The 20707-nt window shown below is 41.0% G+C and overlaps 2 protein-coding genes across 2 annotated transcripts in view; one reads left to right on the top strand and one right to left on the bottom strand.

Annotated features, from left to right (window-relative positions):
* The window catches only part of TTC33 (tetratricopeptide repeat domain 33), a 45280-nt gene extending 39498 nt beyond the window's left edge, over positions 1 to 5782 (top strand). Inside the window, exon 5 of the mRNA XM_032096365.1 lies at positions 2442 to 5782. Within this exon, the coding sequence (XP_031952256.1) occupies positions 2442 to 2792 (351 nt within the window). The 3' untranslated portion in view covers positions 2793 to 5782. The remainder of the gene's footprint in view (positions 1 to 2441) is intronic.
* A 4124-nt stretch (positions 5783 to 9906) lies between these two features.
* PTGER4 (prostaglandin E receptor 4) lies at positions 9907 to 20546 on the bottom strand. The gene is made up of 2 exons (XM_032097083.1): positions 19361 to 20546; positions 9907 to 12065 (listed from the first exon to the last, which is right to left on the bottom strand). Exons 1-2 carry the CDS (start codon positions 20189 to 20191, stop codon positions 11472 to 11474), a joined length of 1425 nt encoding a protein of 474 aa, XP_031952974.1. The 5' UTR covers positions 20192 to 20546; the 3' UTR covers positions 9907 to 11471.
* Between the last annotated feature and the right edge of the window lie 161 nt (positions 20547 to 20707).

Genomic DNA, 20707 nt, shown 5'->3' on the forward strand with positions numbered 1-20707 from the left:
TGTCAGCCAATTGTAACATAAAGGCCTAATACATACCTTGGTAGCAGATACAGACTCTTAAAGTTTTCCCCCTGGCTTTTTTAGGTGTTTCTGTGTAGCGACAGTTACTAAGTCCATGTGTTACAGAAACTTGTAAAAAAAGTGCAGTCTGATCAGAATTGCCCTTCACATTTGAAGACTGTTCCAACCAGCAGAAGAGAGTGCTCATGGGACAAATGAAAGATTGTTTGCTATGGAATACTATTTAGTGAGAAAAACATAAAATACTTTAAAAATACAGATTTTTCAAATACTGTAACTCCACAAGCAGGAATGTCTTGCAGTAGGTTTTACACTGCACTTCCCTACAGAAGCAAAAGCAGATACATGACTGTACTGATTTAAAGTGCTGTAGTCCTTAGATGCAGGGTCTCTAAAATCTCAGCTACTCTTTAAAATGAGGCTAGAAATATCAATTCTATGTAGTGTCACTGTGTTTTCCTATAATGCGACAGGCAATTGGAGAAAGCGATTTACATCTCCATTAGGAGAAGAATTAAAAGTAGCACTGTTATTTTCTTTTCTTCTGTCTTAATAGAAATTAGTGGCTTTGGGCGCTGTTCCTTTGGCAGCATAAAATTTTAAATGGATGACAAGTGTGTATTTTTCAGTTTTACATTGCTGCTTTCAAATTAATCCCTTTAATCTTTTGCAGCACTTAAAAATTTACTTTAATATTTTGTTATTTCTTTATAAAATTGTCAGGCACAAAAATTCTTTTCTAACAGATTTGCTGAGATGATCTTTTTATGCTGTGTTGTATGAATCATCAAAGCAGCTTTGACGCTTACCAAATGTTATTTATTGTGCATGAACATAACTATATAGACAGGTTTTAATTAGGGGACCTCTTTCATGTAAAGCTTAAAAGCAGATGGTGTTTGTTTATATTTTGTTTTCAACAGAAATACAAAAAAAGAGCATGTAGTGTTTAGTTGTCATTTATGTGTCCCTGAAAATTAAAAGCTAGCAAAGTTGAATAAAGTGACAAGTGTTTTATAAGAATTAAACTTCAGTCCTCCTCCTGTTTAAAATTCAGCATGCTCCTGCACTTAGAGCTGGCCGTGGACCAATAATCAAGCTTTTTTTTTCCATCTGTAACTGAAAGGTTGCCTATTACAACAGCAGTAATACTGATAGCATAATCAGCATTTCTTAAGTCTGATTTTGTATCTCTTTCTTTTGAGTTCCCATCATGTGGAGCCCATATATTCATCTGTGCTACCAGAAGGATGAACCATGAGTTTCTTCTGTCAGTGCAGATGAAAAGTTGTGATTTTACAAATTAATTGGCATGCTTTAAATATCTATAAATTACAACAGAATGTGTAATCTGTGGTTTACCATATGTCTTTAAAGTTTCAATATGCAAGTTGCTAGAACTCTTCCCAAATATAATCCAAATCCATTATCATCACAATTTTCTCATCTTACGGGAAGGCTTCTGTACCCATCATACAAGAGTTAGGTCACTAACCCATTTTCATAACTGACTGTACAGTCATAAATATGAAATACACACATGCTTTTGTGTACGTGTACCTAAGTTTGAATAGGTAGGTTCAGCCTTGCCCACTGTTAATATAACTAAAAGACACTACAGTTGTAATTCTTGGTGTTGCTTTTTTCTAGTTGTAGCAACCTCTTCTTACTTTTAGATGGTCACACTCTTTTTTAAATTTCACAGCTTCTCTGTTGAGGATTTGTATTTAGGAATATTTTCCCAGTTGAACTGAAAGAAAGGAGAAGCATTGCCAACTACACTTACTTCTACTAATATTACATTCTTTATAAGATTATAGAACTTCTTTCTTAGAGCAATATTCCAAGTTTGAAGTTTATTTGGCTCCTTTTGAGCATTTATTTATGTGTTTTTGTAACCACATAGCTGTTACAGAAACTGCTTACCATGTGGCTAGTATTAGTGTAGTGTTAGGTCTGTATGTGAAACGACTGCATTCTAATTTAAAGGCAGCAATACCAGTGATACTTCAAATTCCAGTCATCCCTTTTCTGTATTTCTTTAAACCATATCTGTCTGCTTTTGCCTTTACGTACATCTAATGATGAGAGAAAAGTGGAATAGAAAACCATCCAGAATTTGTTTTTTCTTTTACCTTTTAAATTACAATATTGTTTTTCCTGTATGAACTCTTTATTTATGCCCTTGTTGCCAGGTACCTAGTTTATTCATGCATTTTTGTCCTTTCAGATACAGTTGGTTGGGGGTGAGGCTGCTATTGAACTTAAGCTGAGGGAGGATTGCTCCAATAAAGACAGCAATAGAACAGCTTTTTGCTTTGCTCAAATGATGTATGTAATTTTTTTGTTGCTGTCAGTTTTTATGGAATAGGTCGGCTTTAAAGTGTCCTATCTTTGTTTCTTCCCTCTTTTGCTTATAGGCAATCCGAAGCTTCCAGGTATCCTTACACATCTTTCCAATGAACCCTGAAGTATGGAAAGAAGACCTTTCCTGGGCAAGAAAACTACAGGAACAGCAGAAGGCAACAAAGACTGAGGCAGTGCAAGCACTGTCAAAAGGAAAAGAGCTTGCACAAGAGTCAATCCCAGACTATGACTTTGAAAGTGATGAAATTGTGGCAGTCTGTGCTGCCATTGCAGAGAAGGAGAAAGCTCTTTCAGCTGCTAAAACGATGGTGATCGTGTCTGCTTCAGGTACAGTAGAGACTGTTACTGAGCGAGACAATCGTCCTGCCACTCCCGATGAAACCCTTTTCATCAGGGCCCGGTAGGGCAGCCTCGTGAGTTGTCATCCCCATAGTTTCAAGAACTACTGTTATTTATTGTATTTTGCTTGCTTTGTGTTTGTTCTTTTTTTATTATGTGATAGGATAGCCTGCAAAAGTTAAAGAACTGAAATTATTTTTCTTTCGCTAATTAAAAAAGCAGTGGCCTGAGTTGTCGTTCCATCTGTATTTTTCAAAAAGAAAGCCAAGAGTTGATTCTGAAAATTATGAATTCTTATGACCAGATGTAATGCTGAAATGCTTAACTGCATTTCAACAGCTGCTTTCATCTTTGTGTATTTCATAATTTTACAAGTTAATGTGTACATTTTCCCAGTAATTAGGAAAGTTTTATTTAAACTATAAAAGTGCTGTAGTTTATCCCCAGCTGGCAACTCAGCTCCACACAGCTGACTCCCTCCTGGTGGAATTGGGGAGAGAATTGGGAAAGTGAGAGAATTTGTGGGCTGAGACAGAGACAGCCTAGGGAAAGCAAAAGCTGCACATGCAAGCAAAACAAGGGATTTGCCTAATTCCCCTGGGAAGGCAGGTGTTCAGCTGTCCCCAGGAAAGCAGGGCTACAACATGTGTGGCTTGGGAAGACACTCTAAATGTCCTCCCTTCTCCTAACTCCTTCTTTCCCCAGTTCTATGTATTGGGCATGATGGCTGTGGGATGGAATATCCCTGTGGTCAGTTGGGGTCATCTGTTCTGGCTTGTCTCCTCCCAGCCTTGCCTCTTGTGCACCCCCAACCTTCTCACTGGTGGGGTGGGATGAGGAGCAGGAAAAGGTCTCGACCCTGCGGAAGCACTTCTCAGCAATAATGAAAACAACTGTGTGTTATCAACACTGTTTCCAGCACAAAATCAACACCTAGCCCCCTGCTTGCCTCTCTGAAGAAAATTAACTCTATCCCAGCCAAAACCAGCACAAAAAGAAATAGGAACTTGTAAAAATTATTTCAATCACTATTAATTAACATTATTTTTCTTCCAGTAAAAGTGTGAACTGTTTCGTTATTGACAGTCTTTGCTTTCATTAAGATTACTTGTTCTATGAGAAAGTATCCTATGAAGCAGAGATGGATTATTATTTTGTGTGTGTGACAGATCTGATTTGTAGCCAAATCAAGTAGAAACCTTTATCTTGCTTTCATCAGTGAGTGTGCTAAACACTTTTTGATTAGATGAAAGGAAATGCTATACCAAACAAGGCCCTGAATGCTTAGTTACAACTGAATGTTTCACCAGAAGAAAGAACACTTCAGGTTATGACTGAAAGTCGCCTTTCCTTATCGCGAGTGCTGTGCTGCAGAGATCACCAAAACTGGAATGGTGGGAGTAGGAAATAGATATGGCTGAATTGTATTGTATTCAGGGCTTTTCTTTCCTAATGAGGCTAATCTGATAAAGGAAGTCAGCTTGCTTTTCCTAATTCTTATAACCTGCTATTAAAAGCATGTCCTTAGGGAGCCAGTTTTTCAGGATAGCACTGCTGGAGTCACCCTTTTTATCCTTTTTTGGATTTTGGATGCCGTGGTGGGTACTAAGGCATACTGTAGGAGATTTTTTTAATGTTAGTTTTTCTTCAGGGGAAGGTGGCAATTGGTTTGTCACACAGGCAGGTCAGAGAAATGAAATCAGGCTGTTTCTTTGATGTGCTCTGTGCTGAGACTGTTCTCCTTTCATTGTCTTGGAGACATGGTAGAGATGATCACATCCTAACTGTACTGGAAGAAATGGTCAGTTGAGGAATTCTTGAAGAATTCAGTTTGAGAACATATAATTTTTACTTGATTTTGATAACATTTTGTATGATAATAGAGAGTTTTGTAGACAAGTGAAACTTCTGAAATCAGTAATCTTTGCACTTTTCAAATCTGATTTCTAATTTCAAAAGAACTCGCTTTAAAAGAAAATGTTGCTTGAGAAGTATAGTGTTTTTTGCAGTGGAAAGTGCATTGCGGAAAAACTGTCTCAAATCATACTTTCTGTTTATCTGATATCAGAATATCTTTGTTTAAAAGGATACATACAGTTTTTAAAAAAATTAATTATCTTTCTTAAAGACTTAATTGCCTTGTTGTACTAAGGGTTCAATGTTTTTCAAGATTCTCCATGAATGTTTTTTTGTGTGTGTGAATTTTTAGATCTGTGCTTGCATGAACACACATTCACAAAAATCACACCTTTTACTATCCTCTGAATATTCAAAATAATTATAACTACAGTGACCTAAATATATTAAGAAATGTAAAACATCATCATGCTACATTTTTATTTCTTCATTAAAGATTTTAAATGCTGGATAGGCACCTGATTAAGATATGGTTTGATAGTTTAAATTGTTAGAGTTGAAAGATTTCCTAATCTTTTTTCTCCTATCAACTTAATACAATCTAGTCAGCCATAGGAAGAGTTAGCATGAGAGGGGTTTGGAAAGATTTCTTCAGAAAAGAGATCTTCTCTGGCTGGAAAAGGAAATGTGTGAGATGCTCTAGGGTATGTTTTCTTTTTGAAGGAGCTTGGCTGTATCCACCTCGTCTTTTCTTTCTTTGCGCTTTGTACTTGCGTCAGTGTTCTGTCTTTACTCATACAGGAAGGACTGCTGTCCTCCTCTCGGAGGCCCATGTTATCACAGAATCTCTTTCCACTGAAGTGATTCACAAAGTTCCTACTGACTTCAGCACTGCAGGGCCAAACTGCTGGAGGGGTGTACATCTGCACCATCAGGCTGTGCTGGGCTCGAGGGGTGGTGGTTTCCATCCCATGTACTAATGTGTTTTCCTTCTGATTAGATCAGGTTGTGAATTCCTGGTATTGTCAGAACTGTAGTGTTCTGTAGAGCAGTTAAGTTCTTGTGACACTGTTCTCAAACTGGGGAGAAGTTCCAATACTGATGATTTCAGCATTGTTTTTTGTACAGCATGCCATGTTTTGCATGTAAGGAATTTTCTGGATTGTTTTGAATAAAATACTGACTTCTTTGCTGCTTAGTGATGCTTGTTTATTCTTTGGGTTATAACAAAAATAAGTTATTATTTCCCATTCTGGAATGTTCCTCATTTTTGCTTTTGTCTGTGGTGAACAAGTTAATGTGTTACAGTAAAAAAGAAAAGAAGACATCTCGGGGAAAAATATTTAATAAAATGTGATGCTCAGCTTTTAAACCTTTCCGGGATATCCTCATGAGATGGAACAAAAGGAGATGTTATCCAAAATAGGATATTAGTGAAATACACCTCCCCTTTGACACTAGGAAATAATTTTTATTGTTCTTCATTATCATTAGTGGTAGTGACTGTAGTAGCTTTCATGTATTTGTCTTCCATATGAATCACATATTTAAATGTTGCAATGCCATTCAAGAGGAAAGCTCAAGAACAACAGTGGGTCAGGTGGATTAATTTTCCTTGATTTAAAAGTCTACAGTTAAACATTTAAATATATTTTTTTCCTTTTGAGTCCCTTTATATCCAGTGGAAAGAAATACAGAGCCTCACAGGGCCATTTATATGTCTTGTGCTAGATAGGTATCTTAGAATGAGCTGAATCAGCCTGCCAAGGTGCCTAATTAATTTCCCTTGACTACAAAGGAAGCTCAAGGTGACTGACTGGCAGTTAACCTCAAATGCTGAAACAGAGCATGTGACTTCCACTCTCATAGATGGAGATAAGTATCTTTAAAAAGCTTAAATGTACTGAGAGAGAAAGAAATCCTTTCTAAAAATACTAGAGGGTAAAAAAAATATGGATCAGATAAGACAACAGTGACTCTTACTTGATAATGCCATAAGATACTGGATTTTAAAAGAAGTCATGGAGAAGGATAAAAAGCAAGTGGAGCAGTTTACTCTTCTTATCCTCAAAGCTGTTTGAAGTTGTCTGAGTATCTGTTGGTTTTAGAGATCAAGATCAGAGAGGTAGCATTGGAAACTTGCTTGCCCACACAAGGTAAGTTCCCTCCCAATCCTAAAACCAAGGGAAAGGAGGTAAAATACTAGTGTTGAGGTGCTATCTTAATTAATTTTGAGTTCATAGAATAGCTATAAAACTATAATGACTGTAGTTAGGACTGGGGCACAGGAAAGCAGAAGCATGTGGGCTTGGTTTGTTGGCAGGTTACAGGAACCACGTGTTTATTGTAGTTCACTGTCATGTTAAGGTGGTGTTCTCAGATGTGCTGGAGTCCTTGGGCTGCGGTATCTCCAGAGGGGATGATTCAGCAGCAGGAGGAACTGGTGGGCATGGATGACTGCTGAATCCTGCCAGAGTGCTGCCTGGCTTTGAGGGCTGATTTCCTAAGAGCCACAAGGCTAGGAGCTGGGAGGGTTGTAAAGGATAAATGATCAAAGGGAAAGATTAGATATGGGGATCAAAGTGCAGGAGATTCAGACTTCAGTGTCTGTAAAGCTGGCAGGTCTAGAACAAGGCCCGGAGTGCAAAGGCCTAGTGGTATTTGGTAGCTCTAATAGAAATCTGCCGTAAGTGGAACAGGTTTGCCATTGTGTCTAGCAGCAGAAATAAAAACTCAAAAGCTTCTTGACTTAGGATGCTGGCTGTGCCACTTGAAGATAGCAGATTATACTGATCCTGTTTGTGCATTGGCACTGGGCCTGTAGTGCCAGTTTGGGGCAGGCAGCACGGGTGTTCCCGACAGCAGGAATGTGTGAGCCTGATTTAAAACAGCCAAGTCCTCTGACAATACATCCTACACCCTAAACTGTTCAATAAGGCTAACTTACCATGGATCAGAGATTCAAACTAATCCACAGATCTTCACAGAAACCACTGTCTGGTGTAGATACTGGTTCTCATCCTGCCTGTGGTGGGTGGATCCTCCAAGCCCTGCCACAGGACAGGGGCTTGAATTGAGTTAGGGCTGGGGCTTGGGGTGTGGTTGTGGGGTTGGAGGACTGGCAGTGTCTCTGGGTGGAAAGGTGATCTGGCGTGTGTGGGCAGGACAGACTGCTGGAAGTGAGGGTGGGGAACTGCCAGTCACAGAACTGGCAGGGTGGGATGGAGTTTGAGAGATGCAAGTTTGGTATGAGAAATTTTTGAATCAGTAAATTTCTGTGAACACAGAGAACTAGGGAAGGTGGATGCAGATGTGAAAGGCCATTCTGAGGGAATATGGATCTCTGGGGGTTGGGAATATAGGGGAGATATTAATGTGTGTCTTGGGGTGACCTTATGATGTGTATCCCATATCGCTGCCTATGCCCAGAAATTAATTATTGGCCTTTCTATGCCTCTGAACTGAACCTGAGAGGGGGAAGAAAAAACTGAGCAAAACTTTCTCAAAGCAGTTTGAAACTTGTTCAAGGTCACATAAAGATAGCAGGTTTTTTTTTTTTTTCAGCTGGGGCAGGGGGGAGCGAGGAAGCACCCGGCTGGCAGCTTTTCCAGTCAGCTTTTGGCCAGTTTTTTTGCAGTTCCTTGTTCTCTGGAGAGAGGCTGAGAGCTGAACTTTTCCTTCTCTGGAATTTCGGATTTTCTCCTTTTTCTACTGGACTGCCTGATTGCTGTAACATCAGAGCACATCGGGAGGACTTTTCACCGGGCACAGAGGGCCTGGCCCCGGCCCAAGCCCCAGCTCCGAGGAGACCAAAGGGAGGACTCGAACACTTTCTCAGGTTTTTCCTCTACAGCGAAAGATTTTACCATTTAACATTATTTTCCTTTCCCGTGTGCTTGTTAAATAAATAGTTTTATCTTCTTCACTTTCCTTCGAGGAAAATTTATTTTTTTCCCGAACCTGGTGGGGGGAGGGGTGGTTGTGCCTTCTCTCAGAGTATATATATATTTCTAAATTTGGCCAAACCGGAACAATGTGCAAGAAAGGAAGCCCTTTTGTATATATGGAAACGACTCATAATACCTAGCAAGAAAATAACCTTTTAACCTCCATGTGGCAAATTAGACTCTTCAAACTTGTAGCCTTATTTTAGGAGACTTGTTATGCTCAGGGAGGCCAAGGAATGTAGTTCAGTAATGTGTTTGTGGTCAGCATTGGAGGAAGGTGCTAAACCTGAGCAGGACCATGGGGCAGGTGAGGGAGATGTGATATTACTGTCACGCTAAAAAAAGGCACACTTGCCCAGTCCTTCAGCCCAACTGCTCCTGAACACTTGCGTGTTTGCAAATAGACAGCAGAAGCACTCTTATTTTGCCTTTGTGCACTGCCATGGAGCTGTGGCAGGCAATTCCAGTATTGCTCAGAAGACTTTGTGGGCTGTTTGGGAATCGTGAGTTCATTAGTGAGGGAGTTCATGTTGATGATATGGTCTGTGAGTCCACTACTGACACGTTGTGAATGCTGGAGGCAGGAAGAACACCTCTGGCTTATCATATGTGTTTGCTAAGGGAAGCTACTTAAGATGGTCTATTCTTGCTTAAAGCTCTTTCAGACCACATGTATTTCTCATCAGTAATGATGGTAAAGAGTAATAAAAGCATATTAATGAAATAATTTTAAAAATAGTAAGCAATTATTTAAATACACACTGTATATAATTAATTCTGTAATTGCATACAGTACCAGTAATATTGGTGTGCTGCTCTGGGCCAGCTGCAGAGGTTTGGTCCCATATTGGTACATGTGGTGTTACCTGCTGGTGGCAGTCCTACCTTCCTGCTCTGCCAGGTGCTATTTCCTGTTTTGGGAAGTATGGTGAGTCTGTTCTATTTGTTGGTCACTGGTAAGCAACAGGCCATAGTTAGGTGGTTTAATTGCAAGGAATTCAGGCAGATCTTTATCTGTAGCTGCAGTGGGACCTTGAGTAATACTGTTCTCCAGCCTAACTGGTGAAAAGTGGCTGCTGCTGCAAATATTTGTGTAGAGATTTAACTTCACTTTCTGTATGTATCAAGGCAAATAAGCTCTACTGCTCCCCTGTTAAAGGAATATATAAAGAATTTTTGTGGCTCTGTGTCAGTGCTCTTGGGGACAGTTTTGAAGACAGCTGCTTCTTGCTGATGGTGATCATGCTGTGGTGTTTCAGAAACTTACAAGACAAAGTATGTTTTGGCAGTAGCTGAGTGCAAAGCATTCCAAGATGGGAGGCTTGTTAAGGCGAGGAGTTGGCACTGAATGGCAGACTCATGTAGACATCTGAGATCAAGCAGAATATTTCCATTTAATTGTGATCCCCAAAATTACTTTGGTCGGTACAACTGCTTAAACATATCAACATAAGGCTCAAGATTTTCATTACAATGTAGCATTCATATGAAAACACTTTAAGCAGCATAACATGCTTAATATTTGACAAAACATCCCCCAAATATCTCTACAGAATTATTTTGATACACAGTATTTCTGGAACAAGATCTAACCCTTACAACACAAAACACAAAAACTCCTTTTTGTCAGTGGTTAACAGCTGGTTTTGGTGATGTGTTTGTCATTAGAACTCTAGCAACAAATGCTTTTCAAGGTGTTCAAGACTGAGATATAGTTCTATATAATCTATACTTTAAATGAAGATTCTGCTTCCATGGTTTCATACATTTATTTGATGGAGTATCAGATTACACAGTCATAAAATTCTATTTACTATTTAAAGTAAAATGATAAATGTTATGAAAAAATAACTTTATTACATTGGTGATGCTTTACCTAAAGTGAATATAAAGACTATTAACCAGGAGTTGAAAGTTTTAGGCCCTGATATTGAAAGCACTTCTATATGTCCTTAACTTTACACGTAAGGAGTCTCCCTGGCAGCAGAGGGACCACTCTGATGGGCAATGTTAAGTGTGTGCCTATGGTGTGCGGGCTGTGGGCCAAAGTACTCGGAGAGGCGCGCATGTGTTACACAGAAAAACATTCTCAGAACATAAATAAAATCTGATTTTTTAGTATATACATATACTGAAAACTAATATTCTTAACTGAAAGGATGTGTTTTCTTTTTCTCTCTTAAAAAGGCATATATTCCCATTTCACTCAGAAAGTGCTTATGTATTCTCAGCTCAAGAATTACCTCATCAGCTGTGAATCTAGCATGGACAACAAATCTAAGCCAAGAATGCCTTATCAGCAGGAAATACTGAGGGAAGAGAAGGCTGGCAATCATTTCTATATACCTTGTATTAATAACAAACCTTCTCATAGAGAAGAATACACTTTTAAATATTTTCAATCCTGATATATATACAATGATAAAAATTCACATTTTCATGCTTTAGTGAGACACTTTAAAATCCTACTGCAGGCAGCTCTCAGAGTAGCTGTGTCCAGTTCCTAGCAGCTGCCTCATACTCACCTCTAATACCAGAAGCTTAAACTCTTGATAGCTGAGCAGCCACAGGGAGGGAGCAAAAACAATTCTACCAGACTGGGAAAGGGAAAGAAAAAAAGAAGAAAGCAAGTGATGGGGTCTTTCTATTTCCAGAGATGCAGTAGCTCTCCTGTGTCCCACAACAAGACAAGGCAGTTCATCTTTCCAGTCCCATCAGACCTGCTCTGTACCATTTCTGATGGCAGGGCCCAAGTGCAATGTCTGTTCCACACAGTCCTCAGTAGTCTAAAGGAAACGTACCCATCACAGCGAGAGAAAAATAGCCCTTTGAAGCACAGCTGAACCCCTCTTCCCATTAATAGGCAGAACACCTATCTATTGCACCAGTTTTTCCAATGTACCAGGAAGTATCCCCAGGGTTGATGCCTTTCATGGCTATCTATATGCACTTTTCTGACAAATTCAATGTCTCTGTGGGGAAGGTGACCTGGAGAGGGCCACTCTTAGACGCAGAGCTGGCCCCGCCACCAGAGCTGATCTCGTTCACCAGGAAGGCGCTCTCGGAGTCCTGTCCCTGTGAGGAGTCCGAGGTGTCGGAGCTCCGCAGTGTCCGTACTGACGTGGTGTCGGACTGCGCCGGGCTGGCGCTGGGGCCTGGGAGCAGCACGCGGCCGCCGACACTGCTCTCGCTCAGCTCTGGAGGGTACAGCAGCGTTTGGGAGGTGCTGCTGATCTCCCTCAGCTCGCGGGAGATGAAGGAGGGTGACTGACTGGACATAGCAGAGGAGGTCCTGCGCCCATCCACGCAGTTGAAGTTGCCCCCCGAGTGCTGCCTCCGAGCCCCTCCAATGCGGCAGAAGAGGCATTTGATCTTCTCGATGGCTTTGCTGAGCACAGTCTTGCGGAGGAGGATGTAGATCCATGGGTCCAAGATGGGGTTCACCGAGGCAATGCGGATGGCTTGCAGGTCAGGGTTTTGCCTGACATCTTGCACCGACTCCGGCTGGTACAGCTGGTTCACGAAGACACGGACCTACCCAAGGAGATGGAGGAAAAGAAAGACACAATTACAAAATTGCATCAGGAGAGAAAAGCTTGCACTTTAAACCAGAGCTCTAGATTTGTGGATGTAAGCTACGAGAGAAGAGGAGGCTGGCAAAGTTAGGCATCTCAGATTGGCAGCCATCAATTCGTTTTTGGAAACAGAAAAAAATATCAGATGAAAATTGTAACACCTTTGTTACATGTAGAAAATGACTGGCTTTTTTCTCTTTCTTTTACCTCATTATTAATCCCTGAACCTCCAAGTTTTGGCTGGTGTCTTTGAAAATTCCCAAGAACAAAGATATAGACCTGTATCCTTCTTCCTTGGTATACCTCAAGTCTCATGCAACCTGCAAAGAGGTAACTGACTGGGGAGACCTGATCAGTTCCTCTAGCAAGGTCTAATAATCACTTAGAAATGAAAGGAAACACACATGATGATCCAAGTACATGAGACTCTGTAAGCAAGTCCAGAGTTGTCGATTCCCAAGTTTAGAAATGTATTTTCCTGGCACCTATCCTTACTGGAACTGTTTATATAACCGCAAATGTTTGCTTGCTGCAGCATGGTTTAGAAAAACAGAAGGGTAAAAAAAAGAAAAAAGGGGAAAAAACCCCAAAAAGACAGGTTGCCCAGCTAGGAGATTTTTAACAGGCCAAGATAATGAGATTATTTCAGCACTGGACTAGAGTACTCTGTTCTCCTATATAAGCCAGCAATTCGGTTTTACTTACAAAAATACTAATGAAGTGGTCAAGAGTTTAACATGTCAAAGGTGATGTGTGAAGTGACTATTTAATTAGTGATTCTAGTTTATCCTGCATAAATTTTAAAACTGAAAGGCCCTGTCTTCTTCATAGAAATGTATTCAGCTTATTCTTTTATTTTTCAGCTGGTCTCTCTCCTTGTTTAGAAGACAGTTTTGTAAATGCTACTGTGAGTGAGGCACAGTCCAATTCTTGGATATCATCTTTCCAGTACCACAATGGCATCACAGGAGTTTGTTGTGTTGATTAGTCTCAAATAGCTCTTCTGCATTTTTGCAAGACCTAAGCAGTGTCCAGTTAGAGAAAGGCTTAGGAAAGCCACTGAAAAGTGGATCATGGAAGATTCTATTTTCTTCAGATTCCTTAAGGTAAGTCAAAATAGATCCCTTAATTATATTTTTATCTAATACAGCAAAAATCTAGTAGCAAAATTAAGACGTTTTTAGAATCTCATCCTTAGCTCCTGAAATGAATCAAGGCCTGCGTAGCTGTGAGGTTACAGACATGGAGGCAAGCAAGCATTTAAATATATGAGCCAAATTAGGACAGCCCTCATAAGTACTATTTTTAGAAGTTCTGCATGTGAAGCCTTCCAAGTCTGGTGAAAAATTTAACAACTCTTGATAAATTTTCTTGCAGGAGGGCAGTGTGGTGGCATTCAACCTCATCAGTATCCAGAGATAGAATGTTCTCCAAAGCTATCAATGATATGTTTAGTATAATGCAGAGTCCCTCTGTGGAAGCCCTGTGCCTGCAGTCTCTCTCAAACGGTCTGTCACATTGAAGATTGACTGTATTTTCTTTCTCAGTACTTTTCTCTAGGTTTATGGGCAACCTAGTGAACTCAAGATAATGGGATAATCTTGAATTTATAAAGCAATATAGTGATGCCAGTTTTATCCACAGTAACTTTCCTAATGATTTATAATACTGCAGATGTCTTTCTGACCACTAATTTCTTGGCCTTATTTATCTGTTAGGCCAAACATGCCATTCAGGTGCTTCAAAGAGTATTCCTATGCATGATGAACTTATTTCTATGGCTTTTTAAAAAAAATTTTGTTAAGAATCTTTCCTTTATCTTTAATATTTTGCTTTATTTTAAACTACTTTAGACATAAATTAATCATTATTAATTTCATTTATAAATAATTTCATTATAAGTTTATTTATAAGATTTTAATTTTACTATTTTATTTATAATTTTGATTTTTTGTTCTGTAAGCAACTTTCCCTATTTATGCTATGTAAATAAAGGACTCCTAAAAAAATGATTGATAAATAAACTGCTGCTCCTGGGCACGGCGCTAGATGGCGTGGCTGCCCCGCGGTGGGTGTGGATCTATGTGTAATATGTGTGTATGTATAATGTGTATATATGTTTAAGGTGTACATATGTATGTGTGTACGTGTATAACGTGTATATATGTACCACATGTATGTGTATATGGCAATATGTACGTGTGTAAGTGTATAATGTGTACATATGTTTAAGGTGTATGTGTACATATGTATAATAGATATGTGTACATTTGTGTAATGTGTAGACATGTATAATGTGTACGTGTATATATGTACCACATGTATGTGTATATGTGCAATATGTATGTGGGTATATGTATGATGTGTGTAACAAAGCCACCCAGACCACACAAGGCACACTTTGAAGACAGCTGAAGAAATGCACAGCTCAACTAGGAGACCTGGCTTGCCTTTTTTTTTTTTTTTTTTTAAACTCAGAGCTATAGTTACACGTCAGTGATTTAATAGTCGGATTGTTCTTTTGATAAGCAGCACGTGAAATTGAGGTACCTCTTCCACCTCCTTCTGCTACCTGCCACACTTTACAGAAAGGTGAAAATGTCTCCAAGTGTTCACTCTGTGGCTGAAAAGAATAGCTGAAAAGGACTATTGCTAATGGTACAGCACAGCCTGTTTTATGCTATCTCTGCGTGCTTTATTTCCTTTTGACAGCTATGCAGCATGTAGAAGTTAACGATTCACAGAGTGGACCTAGTCAGTGAAAACTGTACAAAACTGTTTCTACTTCCCAGAAGAGTCCCACAGAAAAGCTCCCCAGATTGTCAGAATTTATCAATTCAGACTGATTGCTGGCTTACATTAATCACAATAGGGTAAAAATTTATCCATGTAGGAATCTAAGTTCTAGCCTTCTTTACTTACTGGTGAAACAAAGTTTAGTAACATATCACTTAAAATAACGGCAAGAGATGTACCCTGTTTCGGCTACGAGTCCTCTGCTGCAGGAGGTAACACGATAAAAAGATATTGCCTGTCATCTTCTAAGCAAGTGCCAAGTGGAAGCCACTACTAAATTAGTTATCTAATCCGATGCTTGGATTTGTGCAATTTGAAATCCTAATTAAAGAAGGAAACAAACTAGAACAATTTGGATCTCTAAAAAATAGAGTTTGTATGTTAGATCCGCAGTTGTAGAATCCAGACAATATATCTTAAAAATACCAGCAGTTTATTTGCAATTAAGAAGTACACAGCTCTAAGGTACGTCAAGTTTATGCTCAAGACAGGCACTTGTAGGATCAGAGTTCTTGTGCTGTTTGCGCTTTCCTTTTTACAAACTACAGATGCAAGTCATGATTTCTAATCCTGTGAAGCATTATAAACTGACTTTTACAGTTACAGTCACACTTATAATTGTTTCCACAGCTTCCACCTGCCCTCAAAATCTCCCCACATGCTGATATGATAAATTTAAAAAACATATGGTAGTAAGCAGGACAAGTTTTTCAGCTCCACAAGCCAAAAACCTTTGCCCTTCAAGGTCTTACTGTCTGCTTGGTGACTACTCCACTGCCAGAAAGTCATGTCTGACACCTTGCAGTTGGCTGTGGACAGTCTCTGATATTAAAAAGTTGAAACCAGCCAAGCCGATAGAAAATCCAATTTTAGATCAATTAAACATCAAGTTAGAAACTCCTGATCATTTCATGCAATCAACAAGATGTATGCCCTGAAACATTACCATAATTTAACAACAATGTTCAGTGGTCACAATGAGGAAAAGATCACACAGTTAAAATTTGTAAGAGTATCTGACAGACTGCTGGAGTGAATTACAGACTTTGAGTAATGTGTGCCTATTTACTCTTGAAACAGCTTGGTGATTTTAGACAGGCCAGATAAAAATTTCTATTCTCGTCTTGACAAAATCCCTCCTCACATAATTTATTCCCTACATTTTACACTATGCAATTCTAGTTTCTAAAAAAACCCAAATATTTTAAGAGATGACATAACCCACATGGAGTAGAGATAAAAGTCAGCACGTAAGTTATGTATTTTTCTTACTTAAGTTTTTAAACAATTGTCAGATTCATGTCTTTCACACTCTTTTCTGCATCTTGAGAACACACCAGTGTATATAAAAAGTTTCCTTTCACAGTTTTAATCTTTTCTTTCCTTGATATTTTTGACCAGCCTTCAGTTCTGTCAAGTTCATTCAGGATTTTGCAACCAAACCTAATTTTGTTACACCACTTGCTACTTTAAAATTTTGCTGATTTTATGAAAAACCACTAAAACTCTAAACAACCCTTTTTGTAAATCATGTGCTGAAGCATCTCATTATTAAAAACTGCTGTTATCTGTGACTCAGTTATTTCAGAGCTGTTTAATATTTCAAGTCTTGAAATTTTTTCTGTCAAATTGTAAGTGGATCCTGTTGAACTGACCCCATCTGATATCTTATTATCTTGCGGAAGTGTTTGTTCTAAAATGTTAGAGGTTTGTGTCTCTTCCAGAAGTTGCTTTTCTTTAAGTGATGGTTTATTGATCTGAAATCATCAGTGGTAAGTCAGCTCATCAAGAGAAAACTTCAGTCACAAAGCAGCCCCTGAGCCTGCTTCATGTGTCTGAATCATGCTGGCACCACCACCTCACCACTTTTATGGTTCTGGATGACTGCTAGGCTGACCTGTTACAGGTGAGCGCCTCACTCGGTGAGGACTCCCTAAAACTCCTCCGAGTCATGAAAATTTAAGTCTATGTATTAGTAATCTACCTACTTCTGCTAGTGGCTCTTTCTAGGGCTTTATAGCATAAAGGTGTCACTTCTCTGAGTTTCCCCCATTCTTAATCTCAGTGTTGATGCATCCGGAGGGCTTAACACAGCAGCATACATGGCAGTTCATCATGGTACAAAGCAGCAAATGTGGCTGTGGCTTACTCCCACAGAGGGAGGCAGAAGACTTTAAAAAGCTACTTAACAATGAAGAAATTTAACCACACTGTGACGATGTATATATAAGTGGTTATTTGGGTTTGTTTTTTTAGAAAAAGGTTCCTTTTATTTTTAGTCATCCATCTAAATGGACTGAGAGTCTCTTACATCATTTTAGATAGAGAAAATATGTACTGCTTTAGCAGGTAAAAGCTAACTTATGTGAACATTCCCAAGGTAACACTCTGCCTTTGTATGAAGTGAAATCAAGGTCTGGGAGAGCTGTACAACTTTAGCACCTGCACCTTCGCATATTTCTGCTATATGCAAGTTTTTCACTAGCTACTGTTTAAATAATAAACCTTTTGCCCCACCCAGGTTCATTAATTTTAACTCTCAACAATCCAGTTCCCTTTCTGGTAAACCCTCCCTCTTGGTTCCCCCCCCCCCTTTTTTTTTTTTTTAAATATTAGGTAAAAGACTGCCTAGGTTCAAATGGATATAAACTATTTCATTTTGCTTTCACATTCAGACTTCTCAGCATTCCTCTAGCTGCTTTGCTGCAGGATAAAGCTTGGCTTGTTTTCTGAAATTGCTTAAGTCCATCACATCATGACACTGTATTTAATTTAGAGAACCCGTTCTCTACATTTACCAGCATCTCTTTTGAAAAGGCAATATTGTTCTTTTGTGAAGTAGCTGTTTTGATACTAGATTAATCAAATCGAGTACTGTCACCCCTCAGTACTTGTCAGGGCTTTGGCCACCTGGTGCATCCCAGTGCAACAAGTCAGCTTACCCCTGCCGTTTCTGGAGCTGGACTGCAGGGCAGGCTGGCACAGTTCTTCTGTCTAAGGCATGTGCTCCTCCCGGGGACACCCTGTGCGCAGCTTAGACAGCACCTCTCGACCTCCTTCGGATGTCAGGCAATGAATACATGGCACCGTGGTTGGTCGTGCCTCGGCACCACACAAAGTGACAACACCGAAAGACAGGAGATGGCCTCTGGTAACGGCAGGGACCCTGGTGCTGCAGCACAGCCACACTTCACTAGCTCCCGTTTATGTCAGTAATGTGGCAGCCCTGGCCCAACCCTTGTGATTACAGCTCCTCTGAGTGGGGGGGGACAGACTCACCGACAGCTGAGTCCTGTTCACATGCACTTCTCTAAACTTCCTTATAGGGATATACACCTGCCTCTCCAGCTGGCCAGATCTATTTGACATACATTGCACTCCCTCTCTATGACAGAGGGATCATCCTACTGACGAGAAACCTCCTTAAAAAAGTCCTTCTAAAAGCACCTTCTGTCTCACAGCCACTGCTTGAGTCCCTACACTGCGTTTTGGAAGATGGCAAATAAGGCAAGCCAACTATTTGTTTAATGTCTCTGAGCCAGAGTAGAACAGGATTTTGACAAGCTTTATTATGGCAGTTGGCAAGCAAGAACTAAGCCTCTAGCTGGTGGATCTGGGGTTTTTTTGTCTTTCCTGAGGATAAGGTGGAGAACAGAAAAAAGTGGATCCTGTGTGTTCAGTTCAATGACACTAATTGTATCAGCCATTTCAGAAAATGAGCAAATGGTTAGCTGTAATGTTGTTTGACATTTCAGCATGATCTCAAGGTTTATGTGGGCCAGATTCTTCTAAGGCTCATTTCACTGAGCAACACACTGACAGGTGGTTCCACTGAGTTCACTCCTCCCACTGTGTGGGGATCTTCTGGAAGGATGCCTGTGTGGGATCTACCACAGAGATAGTGCATGAATACCTGAGGAGTGGAAGCTTAGCTCAGGTTTTGGTTGTGAAGAACTCTGTATGTTGCTAGTGCCACGTGAACACAACCCTGTCCTCCTTTTGCACATCAGGGACTGTTGCACCCTTCAGCAACAGCATGCACATTTTTAAAACACACTAAACAGCCAGAAATGCAGGCCAGATCCAAACTTCACTTATCACAAATTAATTTTACAGGTGAACTTTAAAGTGCATTTAGCTCTCAGTAGGACTTTGCTACGTGGATTCCAGTTGAACAATTATTGAGAAATTTTGGTGCTCTATTTTAACTAAGCAAAGAAGTCTAGGTCTTGGGATAAGCAGGTTTCTTTTTGTGGAAATGTAAATCTACTAACTTTCTCTTACCATGCATGTATGCTAACAGCCTTTGAATTATTTCAATAGTTTGTGACACCAACTATAGGTGCCACAAATAAGCACCTATTCCAACAGGAATCTGTTTGACAAACACAGACTAGGAGGAGAAAAGACTGCAGTAAGGGTGATGGAACAGAAGAAAGGTTGCATGATGTTACTCACCACCAGAGGAATGGAGCAGATGACCACGACCAGGGAAGTGGCAATGAGCAGAATAACCATCTGGATTTCTGCTCCAGCCATCCGACGGAAACTCCGGCGTCTGCGAAAGTCAGATAAACGGCTGGAGGTGGTGTCTGTCCCCAAGGACGTGCGTCGCATGAACTGTCGGTGCATGCGAATGAGGGCCACGCACACCAGGATGTTGCAGATCACGGTCACCAGGATCAGGAAGGAGCTGAAGCCCGCGTACATATAGGAATATGCTGCATGGGTGGATACGTTTGTTCGCCAGTCTATGAAACACCAAGTGTAAGGGTACTGCAAAGTAGATTTGCCGAGCCCCATGCTGGGGAGGGCGCAGAACAGCACGTTGGAAGCGTAGATGGCAAAGAGCGTGAGCCCTGCCAGCTTCTTGTCTACGTAATGGTTGTAGAAATAGGCATGGTTGATGGCCAGGTACCTCTCTATAGACATGGCACAGATAATGCTGAGGCCAGACAGCCCAAAGAAGAGGAGGATGAAGGAGCTGTACTCACACAGTGCAGCTCCTCCTGGCCATTGGTTCTGCAGGTAAGTGGCAATTGTGACTGGACTCACCAGGCAGGTCCCCAAGAGATCTGTGACTGCCAGTCCACAGACCAGCGTGTAGAAAGTGGTCTCCTTCTGCTCCTTCCTGGACTTGCACAGCACCACGATGGCTATGAGGTTGCCCACCACGCCGAAGATGAACATGACAGTGGGGATGGTGGGGGGCTTCCCGCCTTCGGCCCCGCTGGCAGTCCCGTTGGCGGAGCCGTTCGCAGGTGGCATGATGGTGGGGTCGAATGACATGATAACCACGCTGCAGCCGGCGAGTTGGGAGACGGCAAGATCGGGTCCGAAAAGGAAAAGCTCAGTGAGGGGAGACGGTTGTACTGTGCGAAAGTAAAAATTCAAATGGGCGAGAAGTTATTAAAAAAAAAAAAAAAAAAAAAAAAAGTGGTGTATTTCAATTAAAGAAAGAAAGAAAAAAAGTCCTAAAATGGAGCCGAACCGGGGTGCCGTCTGTCAGCCACCGACCGCAGCCGGGGGAACCGGGGCTGCCTCTTCCTGCCGCAGCGCTCCGCGCCCAGCCCGGAGGGGGATCGGGGCGGCCCGAGCCGAGCGGAGCCGCCTCACCGCCTCTCGCACCGACGCCGCGGAGGGCTCAGCGCGGCGCTGGGGCGGCGGCTCCAGGTGCCCCCGGGGGCGGCGTGAGAAGGTGCCGGAGCGCGGTGGCCGCGGCTCATTCCCCGCCGCCGGCTGGCGGTGCGGAGCTGCGCAGAGCGGTGCGGGCCGTGCGGGGCGCGGGCGCCGTCTCAGTCCCCG

The sequence above is a fragment of the Corvus moneduloides genome, chromosome Z (genome assembly GCF_009650955.1).
Source record: "Corvus moneduloides isolate bCorMon1 chromosome Z, bCorMon1.pri, whole genome shotgun sequence".
NCBI lineage: Eukaryota > Metazoa > Chordata > Aves > Passeriformes > Corvidae > Corvus > Corvus moneduloides.

Excerpts from the sequence above, each read along its gene's own strand:
- PTGER4 (XM_032097083.1), bottom strand. The coding sequence starts at position 20,191 with ATGTCATTCGACCCCACCATCATGCCACCTGCGAACGGCTCCGCCAAC. Across the intron at positions 12,066-19,360 it reads TCTGCTCCATTCCTCTGGTG|GTCCGTGTCTTCGTGAACCA; the intron begins GTGAGTAACATC and ends CTCCTTGGGTAG.